The 23,020-nt window shown below is 38.0% G+C and overlaps 1 protein-coding gene across 1 annotated transcript in view; it reads right to left on the bottom strand.

The window, feature by feature from the left end:
* The window catches only part of TBX20 (T-box transcription factor 20), a gene marked incomplete at both ends in the record, with an annotated part of 58,632 nt that extends 38,241 nt beyond the window's left edge, over nucleotides 1-20,391 (bottom strand). The window contains 5 exons of the mRNA XM_081345452.1: nucleotides 1,831-1,989; nucleotides 2,508-2,616; nucleotides 6,454-6,618; nucleotides 13,658-13,898; nucleotides 20,265-20,391. Coding sequence (XP_081201578.1) covers nucleotides 1,831-1,989; nucleotides 2,508-2,616; nucleotides 6,454-6,618; nucleotides 13,658-13,898; nucleotides 20,265-20,391 — 801 coding nt within the window. The remainder of the gene's footprint in view (nucleotides 1-1,830; nucleotides 1,990-2,507; nucleotides 2,617-6,453; nucleotides 6,619-13,657; nucleotides 13,899-20,264) is intronic.
* Between the last annotated feature and the right edge of the window lie 2,629 nt (nucleotides 20,392-23,020).

Below are 23,020 nucleotides of genomic sequence, written 5' to 3'. Positions count from 1 at the left end.
GCATCAGCAAATATATACCAACATAGTGTGTGTGTGTGTGTGTGTGTGTGTGTGTGAGAGAGAGAGAGAGAGAGAGAGAGAGAGAGGTGGACAATAGAGGTAATAAATTAAGATAAAATCATAATAAAATCACCATAATATGGAGCCATAGAATTGCAATGGGATGGGATAGATGTTATGTGACTAGTGTGACTGTAGTGAGATTATCCCATGTGCCTTGAAATTCCCTGAGTAGACCTTTTAGAGCTATATATTTTATCGTTTGTTCCGGTGCATCATAGTCACATTGCAGGCTCTTGGCCATTTCCCACTTAAAGAGCTTTGCCCTAGTTCTGGCATGGCCTGTCCTGATTCTATTCAGTGGCTCCACATTTTTCAGGGAGCTGCATTCCTAGAAGTGATTTTGGTGGATCTGTGTGATCTGTTTGGTTGTGGTTATTAAAAGTCACCCATTTTAATCGCCATTCTTCATCTAGATTGTAAGACTGTGATATGTTATTCAAAACTGGTTTCCTAAATTTAAGCCTGGTGAGAGATACTCTAATATTTTATATACTGGAAGATCTCTAAGAGTTGATGGGTTGTTTATCTTATTCCACTCTCGAACTGTTTGTTGTTTGTCATCTGAGATCAGGAGAGGCAATATTAAAAAAAACATGGACCCATGAAAGTGGTGTGGATTTAAGGGTTCCAGATATTATTCTCCTTGCATCATTAAAGCAAATATCAATTTATATGACAACTTCTTCCCCACAGAGTTGTGCAGTATTCAGCAATAGAATATACTAATGATTGTATAGTGGTAATGTTTTGGCTTGTGCTCCCCCATTCTGTTCCTGCAATTTTCTTAATAAAGTTGTTCTTAGTTTTCAATTTTAGTTGAGTTAATTGAGTAATCATATATGTCTCCTGATTGGAAGAGAATAATTCAAAAGAGACCCAGGAATATTACAGCAGGAATCTTTGAAAGTAAATAATTATGTCATATAATCAGAAGCAATTTTTCCAGTCAACTCGGTAACATGCTGGTTTTTATAAACGAGTCCTTTTCCTTGTATCCTAGAATTGGCAGAAATGGTGTGGTTAGCATGAGCACATGTGTATGCATACATGCTTCAGACCAAAATGGTTAGGAACTCTGAGGGCTGAAACAAATAACCTTCTGAGGATGAGCGTCTATTCTTTTTCTCAACTGGCTTTGTTATGATCAATATTTTGTGTTAACATGCATAATCACCTTATGTTAGTTAACTGCAATAGCAGACTGAAGAAGAATCTCAAATTTAATTCTGAAGAAAAAAATACCCAGATTATCCAAATCTGACACATGTTACAAATTTGTGTAAGAGATCTATATCAGTTGTGTAGACAAAGATCTGTCCCCAAATATTACTGAAAAAAAGAGGAGAGGGGAGTTATTTTTTACATAGGAAATTGATATATGTTCTGATTGAACTAAGTAACAGATTCTGAGGTAAGGCCATGGCAATAATAATTTTTTTGAAAAATGTTAATACTGCCAGTTCTGACCCTCAGAACTGAAACTCTGCACTGGCCAAGTATTTTTATGTGTTATTTTTGTCACGTATAACATTCAGGACCAAGAAGAGAAGGAGCTAAGCTAGACTCTACTCAGGTCTTTTTAAAATTAAATTGTATCCCAGTCAGATGTTTTGCTTATATGTAGTTAAAGGAAAATAGATCATTTTGTCTTTTCTGCCCCACTCTGAGAATGTTTGTATCGTTCAGCTCCTCTTTGTATTTCAGTCAGGTAGAATTTACAAAAGAACAACATTGACAATAATTAGTGAATTGGGCGAAAAGACTTACCAGTTGGTTTTGATAGGCAGTGACAGCTGTAAACACTGTCTCTGGAAATATAAATGTCCTGAATTCTTCAGATTTCAAGTTAAGCAAGGAGGCTGTATGATCCTTCTTTTTGATGATATGCACTCTAGGTTGATACTTGTGCATTGAATTCAATATTATCTAGTGGGGAAAAGGAGAGAAAGCACAATCAGAATCATTTTCAACCAGCAAATTATATTGTCTCATCCATAAAAACTGCTATACCAGAAGAGGACAAAGAAGACATGCTAGATTCCTGGCTAGTATCAGAAAATACCATGGATCAGTTGGGTTCTGGTTTTTGTCCTAGGCTCACTTCTATCATATGCCAGTTGCCACAAATTAATTCCACTCCATGAGATTCAGTAAGAGGAAGGATGTTAATGGTTTTAAAATGGGGACAGATGATTAACCGTTGACTGTTACAGATGGTCTAAAATGGCTTTCAGAGCAGAATAAATACTAAAATATTTTCTGTGGTTTAAGATCCTGTTACATGCCCCATCCTCTTCTATCAGTCCATGAAATTTCACAACTTTTAAAGTTTACTTAATAATTATAGGAACAACTATTGTGGTGGTTTTGGCATTTCCAACAGTATGGCAGAAGGAGCCTGAGGTGTAGCATTGTTTTCCATTCTCACAGGACCAAGTACTCACATGACCGTGCTGATCCAGCTCATTGTTGGTGAGTTTCACTTTTTCAAAGGATACCATCTGCTTCAGCAATTGTTCTCCAGTAAATGGAGAATCTGGATGCACATACAGCCTGGGAAGCCAAATAACAAAGCTCATCAAGGCCCAGCAAGCAGATAGAGCACAGAAAGATAGACGGATGCTTTTCATAAAACATCAGCACTTAAACTAGTAGCCAACATCCTCAAAACTTTAATTCAGTTTCCCTAACTATATTTAGAACAGATATAAATCTGAAGTTAAGATGTTAGAAGTAGAGGAACAGGTTTAGTCACAGGATTTTACAAGATATTTGCTCCAAACAAATGAACTAAATAAAAAAGAACTTATTTTTATTATTATTATAAGTTTAGTTTTCTGAAAATTGACTCTTTGGGTTTTTCCATTCTGAATATTATTATTTTTTATTCTTTTCCATTGTGACTCATCTTTCAATCCTTTAACAATTTCAAGTGTTGATTTCTCTAAACTGGATAGGAAATACTAGTTTCTTACTTGGAATTGCAAGGGGGGAGAGGGTAGATGGAAACTTAAAAAAATAAATCTTCAAGAACAGTATGCTGATATTATAACTTAGAAAGAGGGGAAGTTACCTGTGTTCGATGAAATCAAAGACATTTCCCTCCAACATACGTATTTCCAACAATGATTACAACCATCTCTCAGTGTTAAAGCACATTCTTGTTATGCTCAAGATGCCAAAGATGACTTCAGGAAACTCAGAGTAAAACTCCAGGAAAGATTCCTGTTATAAATCTGGAAATCTAGCAGTATACAGAAATCTAGCACTAAGCTAGAGGAACCAGTTATCTGACTGTGTTATAATTCTACTTTTTTCCATTAATTTGATTATTAAGACATAAATTCTCTGGCCTTTCATGCATCAATCTCATAAAATGGTAATAGAATAATTTCATATTAGATGATCCAAGAAGGCTTCTTTTACCAACAATCCGAACAGTGATTGATACATCAGATTCACAATGGACTCCTGGCACTTTGCATTTCAAAAAATATTGATTTAAAGCCTACATAAAGTAAAACATCTATAGTAAAATATCAATGCATTATTATTCATAAAAATATTATGAAACCAAATACCACTGCTTCTTATCATCCTGATTGAAAGATGGCTTTTCTGGCATGAAGTGCAATTTTTTTCAGCCAGAAAAAATAATGTAAATTGCAACAGGGTTCATGAAGCAAAAGAATATAATGTATTCTACTTTCATAGTTTTGATCCTCTCAAGGTATAGAAAAGACTTCATTTCATATTTTTGCTCTGGAAAAATTCTAGATCCATATCCCTGTATGAATAAGGACACAGCGTGGCTTACTTACAAGCACACTGTGGATAAAAACAAGCTGCAGAGCAGCAACCTCTAGTGAATTCCACTGAAATCAACAGGAAATTCTAAATAAATATGACCAACATAAAACAGACCCACCAAGTATTGGTCATCTACTGGTCTCATCACAAATAAATGTTTCTATTTAAGGCTGTTATTTAGAAAGGCTCAGACATATTTTTATCTCTTTGTGAATGCTTAATGTTTCCGTATATGAAGTGTGCTCTCTGCTATCTTTTTGTCCAAATAGACTACACTGTTTCTCTTTCCCTGAAGCTATTCTGACCGAGCTTGAAATAACAACACATAGGTCACATAAGCATTTTCCACTGAGATGCAGGAATTAAAGTGGCCTTCTCCAGATGCCTTCCAATTATGAACTATAGTCACCCTTGGAAAAATAGGTTGAAGCACTGAAAAAAGACAAAATTCAGCCCATAACATTTACTTTTGCTCCAGCCCATATAGGTTTTTATGAAGATCAAATTGGGGGTAACCATGAATGTGGTCTTGCGTTCATTGGAAGAAAAGCTGGATATAAATGGCAGGGTGGATACTGAGCTAGCAAGAACCACAGGCGGTGCAGATAGTCCTCAACTTACAAGTATTCATTTAATGAACATTCAAAGTTACAACAGCCCTGAAAAAGTGACTCATGACCACTTTTCACATTTATGACTATTGCAGCATTCCCACAGTCATGTTACCAAACTTTGGGTGCTTGGCAACCAGCATGTATTTATCACATTGCAGCATCCCAAGGTCCAAGGGCTATCATCTGCAATATTCTTAGGGAGCTTCTGATAAGCAAAGTCAATGGGGGAAGCCACATTTGCTTAATAACCACATGATTCATTTAACTTCAATTATTCACTTAATAATTATGGCAAAAAAGTTGTAAGATGGAGGACAATTTACTTAAAAACTGTCTTGCTTAGCAAAGGAAATTTTGGGCTCAGTTATGGTTGTAAGTCAAGGACTACCTGTATAGTCAGTGCATAAACAGCAAGAAGAGTAAGGTATAGTGATTGTCTACCCCCTTCCTCCCACTGAGTAATGTTTGTTTGTTAGAGCAGTAGTTCGATTTGTATAGCATTCTTATCATGGATTGTCAAGAGCAAAGGATTGTTTCTTTCCTTCAAGAAAAAAGTAAACATTCTGAACTTGCATTCAAGTTACAACACAAAACCTCAAAAAAGATAGAAGAGATACCAGCAAGTTAGTATCCTAAAGATGGTGCATCTTTCAGACTTTTGGCTGGGTTAATAAGGCTATTTAAGCAATGACTCACAATAGATTTGTTTTCCCTGAAGGAATTTTAACCTCATGCCTGCACAGCATACTGTACACAGAGACAAAGTTGTTTCACATGTTGACAGCAGGAAAAGAAGGATTTCATGGTCATCTGTGATGAAGCGTTATGAATGGGAATGCTTTCTAATGATGCTGGATAATCCTTATTCATTACAGAGTTGGCAGTTGTAGTGCTGAAAGTTATTTCTCTATAGATGATGCAGAGAATGCTCGAGGGTATGAATGTCACCAAAGCTTACCTACATGGGTGACTTTTTCTTTCTTTCTGAGCGCCCCTTATAGAAGAAATGAATGTACAGGTCCTTCTGAGATCAACAAATGAATTTAATTTCACCAACTTGCAAACCACAATCACCACTATTTCAAAAAATACATTTGGGAGTAAGAGCTTTAGAATCAAAGTTTCAGAACACAAATTCAAAACTGCCAAGGCTTAACTTATTTTTTCAATTTAAACCACTGAGATTTTCAGTTTAATCTGCAATAAACTCAAGTAGGAAAAGGGACAAACCCATCACACTAAAAACAGTCAAAGCTAGTGCAATCAGAGAACAATCCAAAAACACTATTTCTAAGATTTTTCCCCCGAAGCATGCATACAAAAACAATCTTATCTCTATAATGGTTATGATGGAACCTGTCACAGATGCAGCTCCAAAGACTGGAAGCAAATGTAAACAGTTTCTTAAGATTTCAATATTTATGAAATACATTTTGTTCCTTGCAACTTTCTTCGCAATGGATCCTGCCTTTTTCAATAAAGGTTATTCCATAGTAAAGGGACATAAGTAACAGCTTTTCAGTTGTGCTTCTCAGTTGAGATAGAAAAATAACAGAAATAAAAGAATAACCAAAACGTGTGATCTGAAAGATACCTAGAAAAAAACAGCATTTATTATTTTTCCTCCTGAAAAATAAGTCACTTATTACAATATAACAAAAATATTAAGAAAAGGACTGAATAGTTGAGCAATAGGTTACATCAGTCTCATATTAGACATAGGACTTTTGTTAGTTTAACTTATGCCTAGAGATTTTAAGCATTTCAATGAATGAAGAGTGACAGAAAAGTATATACTGTACTACTTCTGTGACAGTAGAAACACATTTTGTATCCATAAACATTTTTTCCTGTTTGTTCATCTCTGGCTGTAATTTTTCTAAAACCAAAGAAAATATTAATAGCAGAGGTGTGTATGTGTATACAAGTGTCTGCATGCATATACATTATTTTCAGGTGAACTAACCTTGCAGGCAGAGGGGGGTCTGCTTTGCCAGCAACCAGCCAGGAAGATCTATGGTAGGCATATCTGTATCTCTTATTGTCCACTGGAACTATATCCATGAGCACAATGAACTTGGCCTCTGGATCCACGCCAGAAAAGGAGACCCTAATGGTTGGAAACATCCTTCTGAAACAGAAAAAACACAATGAAAAAAAGAATAAGAGAATCCTCTCACAACTGATTTAAGAAAAATACAGCCTTGCAGCATGGCCATCAGAGAGAGGGGGGAAGAGGGGGGAGGAGAGGGAGGGAGGGAATCTTTGTGTTTGTGGATTTTTAAAATAAGCCATATCGCCCTACAGTATACACTGCCTTAAAGCACCCCATTCTTGTAAACATTTGGAACTCATATAAAGAGAATGGGCTCAGACTGTGTTATAATTGACACATATGTCTGCCTTTGTCTCTTCCTGCCCTGCTAAAGGAAACTGTACAAAACGAAAAGAAGGATGGTGGGTAAACATCTCAGAAGACAATGACAGCCTTTTTCAAAAGAGGAATAATAAAATAATCAACTGAATATACAGAGAGTGATTTTGTTGAGAGACAACTTGTGGGCTTAGAACCTAACACTGAGATCAGATGCATTTCACTACACATCTAATTTTACAATACAAAAATAGTTATAACTCTGGATCTTGGATAAATTGCAGAAGCATTAGCCATTTGAGCTTCCATGACATCTGAAGCAAATAATTATTTTCTCTGTACTGCACACATATGAGAAACAATCTTGTGCCAGTAATCCATTATCTTGATTTCCTCTTCACAAATAAAAGGGAAACTTTTGCACTAAACGTTTTTCAAAAAAGGAGAAAAAAGGTGGGAGATAACAGCATTTTATATAGCCAGGCTGGCCACATTACCATGGAAAATGTCTTCAGATAATGCTGGCCAAGAAATGGAGATGAGCACCAGGCCCCAGTCTGGACTGGACAGGGAAACCTTTATCTCCACCTTAGTAAGGTAACTACCAATGTCTGCAGTTTCAACTTCATGTCATTAAATACAATTCTCTGTTCCACACTCTGCATCATTCAACGCATTGATGAAGTGCAATCCAAACTATTAAAGTTGATGTCATAGCAAATAAAGTCCAATGCTGTTAATGATTAGGGTGACAATTCAACGCACCCCATTTCTTTATCTTCCTTTTTCATTAATTAACTTTTAGGCTTCCTTGAGTTCTTATGTCTATTATGAGTTATGCCTTTAAAGTTGGCAGTGCCAACACGCCTTGTGACTCTTGCAGACCAAAAGAATGTCTGGCAGACATTTCTGTGAAAAACATTCATAATTATCTAAAAATTGGTGTATTTGTCTCAAACAACTTGTGACCAAGGTTAGGTTTGGATGTGATGCCAGTATATTTTACAAGAATCTTTCAAGCAATGTCCTCCCAATGTTTTTTTTTCAAAACAAGTAAATCTTTTCCATCTGCATCTAATTTACACCTTTAATTTAGTGTGGTTTAATGACTACTATAAATGTTTTTTTAAAACAATTTTCCCCTACCAGTATTAAACATCAGGAAACTGACTGCAAGAGACTCATTGTGAGAATAAAATGACAAGGAAATAATTAGTCATTATTTTGAGCCCATGGAAGAAAATAATAGGGTATTAATAAGATAAGATAAAGTAAAGTACTTAGATTGCCTTTCTTTAGCCAGTCCCATTGATTTGCAAGCATGACTGTACCATAAAGCAGCATGAAAATAACAGAGCCAAGAACCAGAATGACTCTATTCTCCCATAATTTAGACTGGATTGTTTGGTTGTTTTTTCTCGAAGGCCACGATAATGAAAGTAATCCTTATAGTTTTACCATTATATTTAAGAACTAGGGCAATATTTAGTTACTCAGCAGGGTTATAGATTAATCTGATCCAGACGATCTAGTGAGAAATAAACAAGTATATTAAGTTGTCCTGCAAATTTCTTTTTTTTTAAAAAAAAAGTTTTTATTGATTTTTTAATATAATTCAAAAGTACTTATTCAACAAACATGTTGTCTGAGTATATCATTCACTAGTACAAACTGAATCCCTAATCCCTTATTCTTTTCTCTAGCCATTTATAAAATAAGTCCCCAAATTTGAAAATATTCTGTTTCTTTTTCTTTCAACCTCAAAGTAAGTCTGTCCACTACTGCAACGCTCTCTACATGGGGCTGCCCTTGAGGACCACTCGGAGGCTTCAACTGGTGCAGAATGCGGCCGCGCGAGTTGTGATGGGGGTCTCCCGATACTCCCATGTAACACCTCTACTCCGCGAGCTGCATTTCACCTCCGGGTGAAATTCAAGGTGCTGGTCATTACCTATAAAGCCCTACATGGCTTGGGTCCGGGGTATTTGAGGGAACACCTGCTGCCGGCATCAAGTTCCCTTCGTCCAGTGCACTCCCACAGGGAGGGTCTTCTCAGGGTCCCACCGGTAAGAGATTGCCGGCGGGTAACACCCAGGGATAGGGCCTTCTCAGTGGGGGCGCCTGCCCTCTGGAACCAGCTGCCAGTGGAGCTGAGGACTGCCCCCGACCTCCGTTCATTCCGCCGGGGCCTGAAGACCTGGCTCTTCGAGCTCTCTGGCCCAGGCTGAGGATTAATTTATTTTAATTGGGGTTTTATTTGTACAGGGATAAATTTAATCTTTTTTAAACTGGTTTTTAACTTTTGTATTTTTGGTTTTAATTCCCTGTAAACCGCCCTGAGTCCTCCGGGAAAGGGCGGTATATAAATGTAATAAAATAAAATAAATAAAATAAAATTTCTGCACAACCTAGTATTTTTAAATTATTTCTTCCTCTGCTGGTATTTCTTCATTTTTCCAATATTGTGCAAATATGATTCTTGCCACTGTTATCATATATAAAATCAAGTATATACTTTGTTTGTCAAGCTTTTCTGGCATTGTACCTAATAAAAAAAAGTTCAGGTTTAAAATCTACATGTTTTCCCAACACCTTTTCTAGCCAAGTATGTATTTTTGTCCAATATCTCTTTGCTTTAACACATGTCCACCATACATGATAACAAGTACCAGACTTGTGATTACATTTCCAACATCTATCTGAAATTTTTAAATATTTTTGCTAGTCTTGCTGGAGGCAAGTGCCATCTATAAAACATTTTATATAAGTTTTCTTTGTAAGAGATTGACATTGTCAATTTATAATTTCTTTCCCATACGTTTTGCCATTTCTCTAAATCTATATTGTATCCAAAATTCTTTGCCCACATTATCATTGTTTCTTTACTTGTTCATTTTCCATTTTCAAATTCAATAAAAAAGTTATATATTTTCTTAATTAATTTCTCATCAGAGGTTAATAATATCTGATCAAACAAGTTTGCTCCTTATAAAATCTGTATTGTTTGACATCTTTGTCACATCTCACTTGCATTTGTAAATATGCCCACCATGATAAATCAATACCCTGATTTTCCATCTCTTGTTTAGATTTTAAGTTCCTTTCAGAGTTTAGAATATCTTAATATATCCATATTTTTCTTAAGACTGACTAAATTTGGATGTACAAATGCTTCCATTTTTGAGAGCCATCCTGGAATTTTCAAGTATATTTTACATTTTATTTTTTCCCATGTAAAAATAATGCATTTCTAATATAGTGGTTTTGAAAATATCTATGAATTTCATTTTTCTCATACCATAAGAAAGCATGAGTTGTAAATCATGTTCCTCCAAATACAACAACCTTTTATTTCTAAGAGGTATCCATTCTTTTACCCATGTTAGTACTGATGCTTGATAAAATAAAACCCACTCTGGCAAGCCAAAACTTCCATTCCAATTTAATTCTAGCTTTCTTTCCTTGCCAAATAAAATTTAAAATTAGAGAATTTAAGTCTTCAAAGAATTTTTCTCTAGTTTTATAAGTATCATTTGAAGTAGAAACAATATTTTTGGTAATATATTCTTTCTCACCATAGCAATTCTTTCTAACATCGATAGTTACAATTTTTTCATTTTTCCAAGTCAAGTTTTATTTGGTTCAGTAGTTTTATATAGTTATCTTCCTTTATTGTTGAACATCTTGCTATAAAGTATATTCCCAAATATTTAACTTTTTTGAGTATTTATAATTCTATTTTTTCTGACACTTGTTTTTTGGGTGGGTTATCTGTAAGATTTCTATCATTTTAGTTTTTTCTCTGCTTCTCTTCAGTCCTGCTATCTCTCCAAACTTTTCTATCTTTTCCAATCATTTAGGAATTATCTCTAAAGGCTCCTCTAGGATGAATACCAAGTCATCTGCAAATGCTTGCAATTTATAAGTTTCACCTTTTATTTCTAGTTCTTTAATTTCTGGGTCTTATATAGTATTACTATTTAGAACTTCCAAAGTTAAATAACAATGGAAAGCCGCCCTGAGTCTTCGGAGAAGGGCGGGATATAAATGGAATTTTTTTTTAAAAGGACATCCTTGTATTGTGCCTTTTCTTATGTTGAAATTTTATGTATAATCTCCATTTACAATCACTTTTGCTGTTTGTGATATACAGGGAATGGTTGCTGGAAATGGGTATGTGTAGTTTAATGAAGAGAAGGTTGAGGGGTGACATGATAGCAGTGATCCAATATCTCAGGGGCTGCCACAAAGAAGAGGGAGCCAAGCTATTCTCCAAAGCACCTGAAAGCAGGACGAGAAGCAATGGATGGAAACTAGTCAAGGAGAGAAGCAACCTAGAACTAAGGAGAAACTTCCTGACAGTTAGAACAACTAACCAGTGGAACAACCTGCCTCCAGAAGTGGTGACTGCTCCAACACTGGAAGTTTTTAAGAAGAGACTGGCCAGCCATTTGTCTGAAATGGTATAGTGTTTCCTGCCTGAGCAGGGGGTTGGACTAGATGACCTCCAACTTGGACTAGATGGTCCCTTCCAACAACTTCTTCTTCTTCTTCTTCTTCTTCTTCTTCTTCTTCTTCTTCTTCTTCTTCTTCTTCTTCTTCTTCTTCTTCTTCTTCTTCTTCTTCTTCATCATCATCATCATCATCATTATTATATTGTAATCATATTTATAAAATTTTGTCCAAAGTCCATTATTTTTAGTTATTGAGTCATAAATTGCCAGGAAACATTATCAAATGCCTTTTGAGCATTTAGAAATACTAATGCCAATTGTTTTCCTGGATGCTTTTCATACTATTCCAATATGTCCATTATAATTATTAAATTATTTTTATTTGTCTCTTTGATAGAAATCCATTTTGGTTGTTTTTTCTTGAAGGCCATGATAATGAAAGTAATCCTTATATTTTTTACCATCATATTTAAGACCTAGGGTAATATTCAGCTACTCAGCAGGGTCACAGATTGAGCTGATGCAGACAATCTAGTGAAAAATAAACAAGTATATTAAGTTGTCCTGCAAATTTCTTTTAGCTCTGAATGGGACTCCTATAAGAAGCAGATGCTAATAGCAGAAACAAGAAATCAGTCTAACAAAACTAGTTATTATTCCTTTTATAATGTTATACATTTGGCCTAAACAATGTCAAAACTGTTCAATTTATGTGCAGATTGGAGGGGGGGATGATAAAAATATTGGCACAGTAGCAGTGTAGCAGAGTCTCTGGTATGCACCAATATTTAATTAACATTTTGGATATGATTCTATGCAGAGTAGAGAGGCTTCTAGACTCTGATGAATTAATTTTTCCAAAGTGAAATATTGGCTTTACTTTCCTAGTTGTAAATACAGTATGTATTGAACCATAATTCCTATCATCCACAGATAACATATTCATTTAATCTAAAAGCAACAGGTTGTTATTACCAACTCTCCAGTTGGGGCTGAGAGGATTAATAGGTTAACCTGTCTAAGGTCTGGGATGGCTGTTTTGGTCTTCAAAAATGTCTCAATTCTCTATGATTGCAAGACATTAAAAGTAGCTTCTTCTCTGCAAGTGGTTTCTGTAAAATTCTCTATATATATCACTTTCCTCATTTTACAAGGGTTCAATTTAATTAATAAATTAGATTTGTTCCATTAAAATTATGGCTTATTTTACAAAGATTTTTATTTTAGTCACTCTAATACTTTCATTGAAATTTGCTTTTCTACTTCCAATCTCTTATTAATTTTTATTTTACCCCAAATAAAAATTCAAGTGCAGATTTGCAGTACATATTAATATACCAATGTAGTATATCTCCTCAAATTGAAACATAAAGTAGTGTGAGACAGTTTCTGATGACTTGCAATATACATTAATGAGAGACAGTAACTTTTCAGAGACTGCTATGGGTTATAAGGGCAAATGTCCAATGTATATTTATCACTGTGAGACTTTGACATCAACTGACTATTAGTGCTTGTGTGAAACAGCCATCATAGATCAAAAACAGACCAAAAAAATCATGTTATCTGACAACACTTCAAATGCAACACTTTTCTGTGGGTGGCAATTCATTCATTCAGCTGTGTGTCACTCAGTGCTGTGGTGTAATAAAGCAATGACACAGTGAACAAATCAGCACCACTTTATTGTCTGACAAGATTTCTAGCACAGACTGGATGTTTAAATAATGGGAAGGATACATATCTGACTTCCCTTCCAGGCTTGTTCATAGACAATTTACCCATTTTAAACTAACTCAGCAAATGTTTTCTTCCATAAAGTCAAGTGAATCCAATTTTCATTAAAATTCAACTCAAAGCTGACTTCCTCTAGCAATGTGCCTGATACATATCTGAGTGTGCTGCTCCTGGGAACTAGATAGCAATGCTTTTTTTAATGTATTTATTCCTATATTTTTACTGCTTCAAATACATGACTCCATGCAGTGTACAGATCAAGGTCATTATTAAAACAACTGAGCTGCTTGATATTATCAGAGGCCCAGTTACCAAAACAAAAAACAAAAAAAGCAGTGCTCTTCTGAATGCTTGGAGTGAGAGGCTTAAACATACCTCTGCAGCAGCATGTTCCATGGTGTCAGGGCAAACAGAGAAATAAACAGAACACACTGCTTATTGTATATTAGCCTGACCTAGTTGAAGCTGTGCTAAAACTACAAATTTTAGAAATCCTAGCAATTGTCACTTTTGCTAAATAATTCTAGAAAATTATTCACACATCCGAATGGCATCAGCTGTGGTTAAGATGCCCCAAACCCTGCCAAGCAATATTCCAGTCTTACCTTCCTGATTTTGTGATTATCATCTCAGTCCCTAGTTCATGGAATTTGTCCCAAAGCTCTTTGGTTTCCAAACTGCAGGAGATCTTAGCCATCTCTTCACTAGGGATAACTGGGGTGGTGGGGATTAGTGGCTCTGTGCAGAGAGAGGAAGGGCTGCTACTGCTGCTGAAATCCCCATGGGTGTCCAAGTTTGGCAAATCATTCAGAGGCTGAGAACAAGATGATTTCTCCACAAATTGCTCTGAAAAGAGGATGAAAAGAAAAGCAAGATGCTGGTGAGAAGATCAGCCATGGTTTTGTGTGTGGAATGGTTGCAAGTAGCAGATCTGGCTGGGTGCACATAAAGCTGCAATCCCAGAGCTGTAGGCTAGACTGTGAAATTGACCAAAACTACTATAAGAAACCAATGGCAATATATTCCCATGGAACCTGCCCACCCATGGAGTCCCCTTGAGTCAGGCTCCATGGAAGAAGGGAAGTTCACCTCCTTAACTGAATAAAGCCAAAGCAAATAGTCCCAAATGTGGCTGGATTAATCAGAAGATGCTGGTGAGAAGATCAGCCATGGTTTTGTGTGTGGAATGGTTGCAAGTAGCAGATCTGGCTGGGTGCACATAAAGCTGCAATCCCAGAGCTGTAGGCTAGACTGTGAAATTGACCAAAACTACTATAAGAAACCAATGGCAATATATTCCCATGGAACCTGCCCACCCATGGAGTCCCCTTGAGTCAGGCTCCATGGAAGAAGGGAAGTTCACCTCCTTAATTGAATAAAGCCAAAGCAAATAGTCCCAAATGTGGCTGGATTAATCAGAAATGAAGCTGACTGATTCCAATAGCAAGCCCAAAACTAGACATGAAACTCACAAGCTTTGGGAAAAGACTTTCAAAGCCCAGAAATGAAATTGAAAAATTCTAAAATGAATTGCTTTTGATGGAGAAATGATGCTTCAACTTTGGATATAGTTCATCATCCCCTCTCCTTTTCTCCCTTAAGAAAAAAAGAAAAAAGAAAAGCTAAGCGCTGGAACTCCAGAAGAAATTCAGTGCTCCCGAATTTTAGGTTAGAATCTCCACAACTAAAAGAAATGGATTTGTGTAACTTTCTGCAGAAAATGAAACAAAAGGACCCAGACCAGTCATTTTTAGGCAATAAATCCACTCTAATGTCTGATAATCACAGTAGCCTTTGTGAACTTGGCTTTTAATAAAATTTGTTAGTTGGAAAAGGTACTTCCAGACTACTGATATTTTTTCCCTAACACACCTTTCTTCTTACAATGGGAATCAACAGTACTGGAAAGGGGCGGGAAAGGGAGAAAAAAAAAGAAGAGAAAGATGTCAGGGGGGGAGGAGGTTCTGCTTTTCATTTTCAATCTTGTTGATTTTGCAAAATTTTAATTCAGAAGAAAAAGAGCTATTCTCCAAATATATTTGCATTTATAATCAGTTATAAATTAAAAAATGCCACCGGTTTTTTCAGAACAGGGCAATTTACAGTATTCCCCTGAATGGCAAAGTGCCAATAACAGTGAATAGAAGGATTTGTGATTATCTCCATCCCCAGCCTCCAGTTGAAAAGTTCAAAAGGCAAAATCTGGCAGAAAATCCAGGAACTAACTGTTTAGGTAGAAGCATTCACAGGTATAAGCAATTCCTGGTTGATTTTTACCCTTGCATAGAGAAAACTAGACTGTCAGAGTAGCTACTATATCCAGTTTTCTACTTATAGAGGTACCGGTTAATTAAACAGAGGAGCATTTACTTGGGTCAGCATTCAGTAACAAAATTCTAGAGCAATCTGAGCACCTCACAAAATGTTGGGAGGTCAGAATCATTCCAACAGGTAAGGTGGCTGTTGTACGTGTCCTTAATTTCAATTCTTTTGAAGGAGGAAAAAAATTTCTTACATGAATTGCTCAGAAGAATTTTAGATCACACATAGCCAGTTGCAGTGTGTAGCCACCTCTCTTGTGGGAAACAACTGAAAAGTGAAAATAAGCCATCACTGATCTATTATTGATGGAGAATGGGAGTGCTGCTGATGTTAAATAATATTTTGGGAATTCCCAGAATCTTGGTCAGAAATCCCAATGATTTCATTGGGATTTGTCTTTAGGAAACCTTTGGGAAATATGTTACAAGCCTGGTTTATTCTGCTGGTGGTTTTCCAGGCAGAGACATCCCTGTCACCAGCCAAACCTTAACTTCAGATTTCAGAGGTATATTTATGGTGTCATTTTAAACACATTTTCTAGAGGTCAGTGAACACAATGACATTTAATTCCAATGTGTGGTGCAGATTGCAGTGTTAAATGTGTGGCCACTTCCCTGCAAAAGTGGCTGCTTGTAGAAGAAGCTTACTCACCAACAACTTAACCTTTCTTGACTCACTTGATTCCAGTTTTCTGGAAACTCTGCTCAATCATAAACAAATCAAGGTGAGCAAGTTCATACAACCCACTAGCTGCTGATTTTGCATGAGTCTACTTGCAAGATTGTTAGAAGAAAAGCAGAATGGAAAATGCTGCCCAGTATTTTAAGTTGTTAAAGGAATATTCAGAATATAGATGAATGAGACTTGTGCAAAATAATTGCAGACACACAACCTTCCAGTCAAAATGAACTCATGAAACCCTTACTTAATTTTACTTTGATCCAATTTTCCCCTTATTAGGAAGAGGAGGCTGTATGAAATAGTGCTTAAAGTGCAGGATCAAGTCTGGAGAAATCCAGATTCAAATCCTGGGTTCTATCAAGAATTCCAAAAACTGACCCAGAAACTTTTAGCCCAATCTTTCGGAATTGTCCATATAAAAAGAAAACAGACATGACCTTGAGCTCCCTGGAGGAAGGGCAGGCTACGCATTCAATTAAAAAAAAACTAGGAAAAGAATTGGAGAGATAGTTTACTAAGTATGGTAGTGGAGTGGAGAGAGCCAAAAAACATGGTCACTCCAACAATTATCAAGATGCCTAGAAGGCAGTCCACCTAGCTCAAAGCTGCCAGAAACCATCTAGTCTGAATGTCACTTTAAAACTAGAAATCTCTCCCAGTCTTCCCAAGGACAGCAAGGATCTGAAAAGGGGATGTTGCAGGAGAAAAGTGGCGGGGGGGGGGAGTGGCTCCTGGACTAATGGGATCCATGCCATGTAAACACATTGGATGAGATGCCTTGGTTTCCAAGTCGTGGGAATCAGAGAAACTAATGAGTGAAATGTGCAAGACAATCTTCGGCATTTTCTCATGTGTGATTTACAACTTTAACTGGTCACAATAATTGGGTGATTCTATAAATCACAATCAGCTTTCAGCACTCTACAAATTTAGCTGAGGTGACTTTTTCCTGACTAGATGCACACCAGACAGCAATCTGGAAATGTCCAGTGCCTGCAAAATATTAGGCCCACTATGAAGGGCTTCTAGAGAGCTGTGACATCAATTTAACAGACCAATGACTAACGAAGACAGAGCTGATTTTCCTGGAGTCCCTAAGACTGAAGGAGCTCCTGGGGAATAAACAGTCCACAACAATTCCAGATGCGCCTTATTGGCCAAGTCCACGTAAAAGCTAAATTCGCCTAATCGCTGGACTCGGCAAAAGCAGGACAGTATTGGCAGGATGGCTTTAAAAGGAATGGGAGAAATTTTCCCTGGTCAACAGAACTTCTGTGCTATTGAGCAGATCGATTTGTGCAGGACTTTACTTTTGATGAAATTCCTCCATACGAAGAATCCACTTTTGACAGCCTGAAATCAGCATGCCTTAATCAGTCCAGCACGAAATTATATTCCTTTCATACTGCTATTTACCAGGAACAAAAAATGTCCCAGAAATAAATTAATGGTAATAAAGGAACTGAGCTCATTTTTCTGGAACTCTACCAAACCAATCTAGTGGACCTTAATTGTTGATCTTTCTTAATTGAGACTTCAGGTGGATTCTGGAAAAAGCAGAAATCCATTTCTAACCCAGAAGTTACACTAGAAAACTTCTTCACGTAATCCAAGCAATTGTTAAATTTAAATAAAATCTAGCATTGGGTCAGCATCTGCACGGGTGTGCTGCCCAGAAGATATTCAGCAGTCAGAAATCCTTATAGTAATGGAAGGAACTGGATCGGGCCACTAAACCACTTAACCCAGATCTGAAGGACAGAAAACATTGGTGCCCCTTAGAGAAATGTGGCAAATAGCTTTCTCTATGCTCATCAAATAAATATGGCAAAGCGTGGAATGTCTATTTGGCTTAACAGGATAAGAGAAGCTTGGATGGATCCAAGCGAGATTTGGAAACAGGCCAAGCACAATAGTGTGGAACCTCATTCTTCCAGTGAGCGGGGTAGCTCGGTAGCTTGTAGCTAAAAAAAAAAAAAAAAGGATTTCGTACACAGAAATCAACAGGGACGGGATACAGACAAAAGTCCGTCCCATCGACTTCAATACTTGGGCTTCTTCCCAAATAAAGCAGAATATCCCCCATCTCTCATTTCCCAGCTCATTTCCCAGTCGCCCTGTGTGAAGTCTAGTAGTGGATATTAAAGCAGCTCTGTGTAAGGCTCTTATGAGGATTTTGCGACTCAATTCTGAAGTTTCTTTAATTTTCCGTTTGAAATCTGCGATGAAAGGAAGAAAATCACATTTCTAGGAGCCGAGCTGGGAGAAAACAGATGTGCAATTTTATAGCTTAAAAAATTATTTTCTGTCTACCCTGCACTAATCAGAGCTCAAACTTCATTAAAAAAAACTTTCCCAAAACTTCATCTCCAAGATTTTTTTTAAAAGGCAGTGTAGGGCATTTTTTAATTCTCTAAAGTTCATTAAAAGGAATGTTTTTACCCATAAGTTTAATTTATTTGACATAAGACTGAGAGAAAGTGTTATTTCTATTTCTCTTTGAAAAATGTTTTTAATTTTTTCTAAAATGCACTATTTTCTTTAATGGTTAGGAAGGTCAGCAATGTTTGCTCAGCAATGTTTGTGAACAACTCTAAAGAAAGTATTCAGGCTGCTATGTCAGAAAATTGGCTTTATTTATTTTTTTGCAAGCTTTCAAAACAGAAAATTGTGAAAATAATGTTTAAGGGAAATAACTGGAGGAAATTTTGCTTTTCTTTAGGAAATCCATGGGGCAGGGATCTATTAAACTTTGTGACTGTGTTATGAAAGGATCGGCAACTGATTCAGCTCCAGCCATACTTTAAAAGTTCGTATCCTAAATTTTGTACACCGTTTCAAGACTGACAGCAATTTCTTTTAAAAATCATAGGGACATTTCCAAATGAAAACCTTAAGGACATGGCAATTAACTGGCGAATTTAAAACTCCAATCGAAAATTGTTTATTAGGTAAGAAATCCCCTTGAATCCAGCCAGGACTGATTGCAGTTCGGAGTCAATCCGATTATTTTAGCATCACTGTCTGAACATTAGTAAATGCACCGATTCATTCTATCGAGTTCCAGGAATTATCTGAAAATCGATTCTACTAAAACCAAGGATGCTTGTTGCCACTGATTGGGGGCAGAACTTGTTTATTCAAATTATGGTCTGATCCTGTGCTTTCATATTTGGAAACAAGACCAATCTAAATGGGACTTTCGGTGTCATTCTATATTCCCACATCACCAGTTGCGGGCACATCAAAATGTATTCCAGAAAAGTATGGGTGCCATTATATCATGTTTACGGGGTGGGGTGGGGGGTGGGAATGTGCCAGTGACCTCCCTTACTGCAGCCTTGTACATTTCTATCGAATACCTAACAATTATATCTAGGAGGTTGTGTGGATCAGTAGGTCTCTCCTTCCACTGAAAAAGCAGTCAAGTCTCAATGGGGCAGAACTTTACTTAATTTTGTAAAGCAGGAACTTCAAATAAAATGGACAAAGAAAATAGATTTTCATGCTATTTTCTTCGGCGGTTGAACCGTGGTGATTTTGCGAGCTTGGAGTCCTTCACGCAGGGTAATTAAAGCTTATTTCCCCACCAATTCGACTCTTGGGAAGAGAACCCGCCAGGGCTTCCCTTCTCCGTTTTGGAATTCGGTTGGGTTTTGAAAGATAAAAACGTTGTTTCGATTTAATAAGCTCAAACAAACAACAGCTTTGAATGTTTCATTCGAACATGAAATGTTTTTACCTGTACCTAGCACAATTTGAAACCAAGGGCAGATGAATTCCTTAACAAGTTCACTCAAAAGGGCAATTTCCCCCAGGTACAGATTTTCCGTATCTCTTGGATGTTACTAAGGAAAGCTTGTGCTATGACCGATACTCCTTAAAATTCTAAGCTTGTTGGTGGGGATCTGAAATCTTAAATTAGGGGATGAAACCAAAGCAGTCCACCCATCATTCCCAGTCATTAGGTCTAATAGGAGCGAATCCAATGTCGTCTTTGAGGGTCACAGGTTCCCTAATTCCGCAAACAGCACTAGGATAAGAATGAGTTCTGACCACCCCTCTTTAAAAGTTAAGCTACCAACCAGATCCAGTTGACGTCCGTCTGCTCAGTCAAAGCCGCGAGCTCTGCAGCTGCAAAAACCCCACAGAAACCCCCCGCACGTTACTTCCTCCTGGAACACCGGGCTATCCCGAAGCTGGACTTACCCAGAGGCTTAAGGGTGTTCTCGGGGTTTTCTTTCTCTTTGGGGTTTCCGCTTGACATGAGCGCCGCGATGGAGAAGGCGTTCGCACGGGAGGAGAGCTGAGGTTTGGGTGACACGGTGTACTCCATGTCTCCGAGGCCGCGGTGCCCAGAATCGCAAAATCTAGCCAAACCCACCCTGAGTGCTCCTCCTTTTTCCTCCGACGGTGCGTCGTCGGCCCAGGCAAAAGGGAGGAGAGCGAAGCCAGCCCGCAGAAAAAGCGGCACTGGAAGCGGCAAACCTCGAGAGCCGGGCAGGAGATGGGCGGGCAGGTTATGCGGTGCTCATCTTTTCCCTGAACCCGGAGCGTGGGTTCGAGTTGGCGGCAATGAGCGCCAGAGACAACTCAGCGGAGCAGCCAATGCAAACAGCCCCCCTAGCTCCTCCGGCTTAATTTGTTGGCCGCCTAGATCCTATCGGCTGCCAGCCAATCAGCGCCTGGCCACGTCAGGACTCCCTGATCCCAGCAGAGGAAAGCGAAAGGGGAAGGGAGGGGGGAGGGGAAGGAGCGGGGACAGGAGCGCCCTCAGCTCGGCTCTGGTTGCAAAGAAACTAGCTCGCGGAGCAAGAGGTTTGGACCCGAGTCCGGCAATTGAAGAAAAGAGGTGGATCTGCTTTTTCGGAGCAGCTTTGCAGGAAATCAAGTGCATTTAAGTGCCCCCCCCCCTCCCAGTGAGACTGCAATCTATTTCTTACTATCATCTATCTCTTGTGAAGCGTTTCGAAGTAAGCCCCCTTTGGATCGGTCAAACTGACTGAGGCATCAGCGACCAACTTATTCAAGCAAAGCAGCCCCACCGGCTTGCTCAGACCAAGCGCATTGAGACGGGGTTTTCAGTCAGCGCGAGCTTCTCAGTAGGTCTTGCTATATTGCCCCGATATTGTAAAGCAGGGATTTCGTAGGCAAGATTTAAAATACATCTTCCATCTCCCATGGAAATCAACGGTGCCCCAGTCACGTCTAAGGTTTCAGTCTGAGGACCTAATTTTTGGAGGGTTTCTTCTTACAGCGTCCTACCCTTTGCATCAAACACACATGCTAGTCGTGGAACTAACTAATGCACATATTAGGCCAACTAAACAACCATGGATAAGTTGTAAGAAGCTAGCAATGGAGGGGAATGGAGTCAGTCTTACCGAAATCCTGGTTATGTTCGTGTTCCTTAGTTAGCCACGGTTAAGTTAGTTGCAGCTTGTATAAATATAACTTGTCCCTATTCGAATCGGAATGAAAGCTTTTCCTGAAGTATTTTCAGAGCTTTGCTTCAAATGAGGAAAAAATGGATTCAATTGTCTCCTGCAGAAAGTTCTTTTTTGGGGGTGGGGGAGGGGTGGGGGAGGGGTGGGGGGAGGAAAGGGACCATTATATGATCTGCATGAGTCGGTAAATACTCGGGGCTTTCTGATGGATCCCCACCACCAACTGCTTGGCCATCATATCCCGCATACTTAGAAGTAATATTTAAGGTACAATGGCACTGTAGCTTTCACTTATTAGGGGGAAAAAATGCAACGAGTGACTGTTGGAAGACTGTTGTTCCTCATCTTTTAAATTATTTTTTAATAATCTCACAAAACAAAATAAGGCTTCTTGGATGATTAACACTCATGTTCTGTAAAGGAACTATAATAAATAAAATGCGATTTTTCTGCTACACTATCAGAAGTTTATGGATCTTCATTTCACAGAAAGTTCTTGTTCCTAAATCAATTTCTTGAAAATATTTGTGCGACTTCTAACACAGCTAAACGTTTTATATCTAGTAAAATAAGGGGAAAAAATTAAGCCACCTTGGTATCATTCTAACTTTCAAAGTTGTAGATAATTCCAGTCCTAGATTCCACATTGTTTAAACTGCAACCCTTTGCACATTTTGAATTAGCAGCCTAATGAACTCGGCAGACTTGCTTTCAAGGAGAGACCAGAAAAACGCGCTGTTTAAATTGTAGGGGAATCATATGTATGTGGTTTGGAAAGAATTCAGGATACCCTGAATCTCAAATTTTTTTTTTTTGCCCACGACGTGTTACAAAGGCTCGGTATATCTTACAAACGCAAAAAACTTAGTCGGGTAAACAGTTGAATTAATCATGAGTTATAGAGTCCAGTCAATGGATTCTCTTTCCATAAATTTTGCTGGGATCGGTCCTCTGCCTGTTTTAGAATTACGGCATTGCTTGAAAGTACAACGGGATAATTACCGGGATAATTACCGGGATAATTTCCCTGCCTGGGTTGTCCCTATGCTAACTATGAGTCTATTGCCAGCTGACTCCAATGCTTCTCTTTCTGTTAGTGAGCCTGGTGCCTTGCAGCGCAAGAAATGAAGGTGCCCTCTGTTTTCTTTCAACCACCCTTTTCCTGCGCCACCTTTAACGAATAGCAGCGCTCCTGCCTTTCCTGAACTGCATCTGGGAAAAGTAGACAACTTTCTTTTGCCCCGAAAACCGATGAGCTGCAACTCTCCGAGTCTCTTTGCTAAAGCGGTCCACGCAGCAATTAAGCTTAATGCTTTGGGTTCCAAAGGATTTAAAACTCTGCTTGCAACGGATACGCATCTGCCCTCCTCCTCCTCGTATTCCATTCTGACCCAAAGGTGGTTTTCAAAAGGCAACTGGACTTTCTTGTTGTTGTTTTTCCTTGAAAACATTTTGCTTTTCATCCACGAAGCTTCTTCAGTTCGCTTCTTTGGATGAAAAGCGAAACCTTTTCAAGGA

The sequence above is a fragment of the Vipera berus genome (assembly GCF_964194415.1).
Source record: "Vipera berus genome assembly, chromosome: Z".
In the NCBI taxonomy this organism is placed as follows: Eukaryota; Metazoa; Chordata; class Lepidosauria; order Squamata; family Viperidae; genus Vipera; species Vipera berus.
The sequence above is the reverse complement of the archived record's forward strand: the minus strand, read 5'-3'. Positions and strand labels throughout refer to the sequence as shown.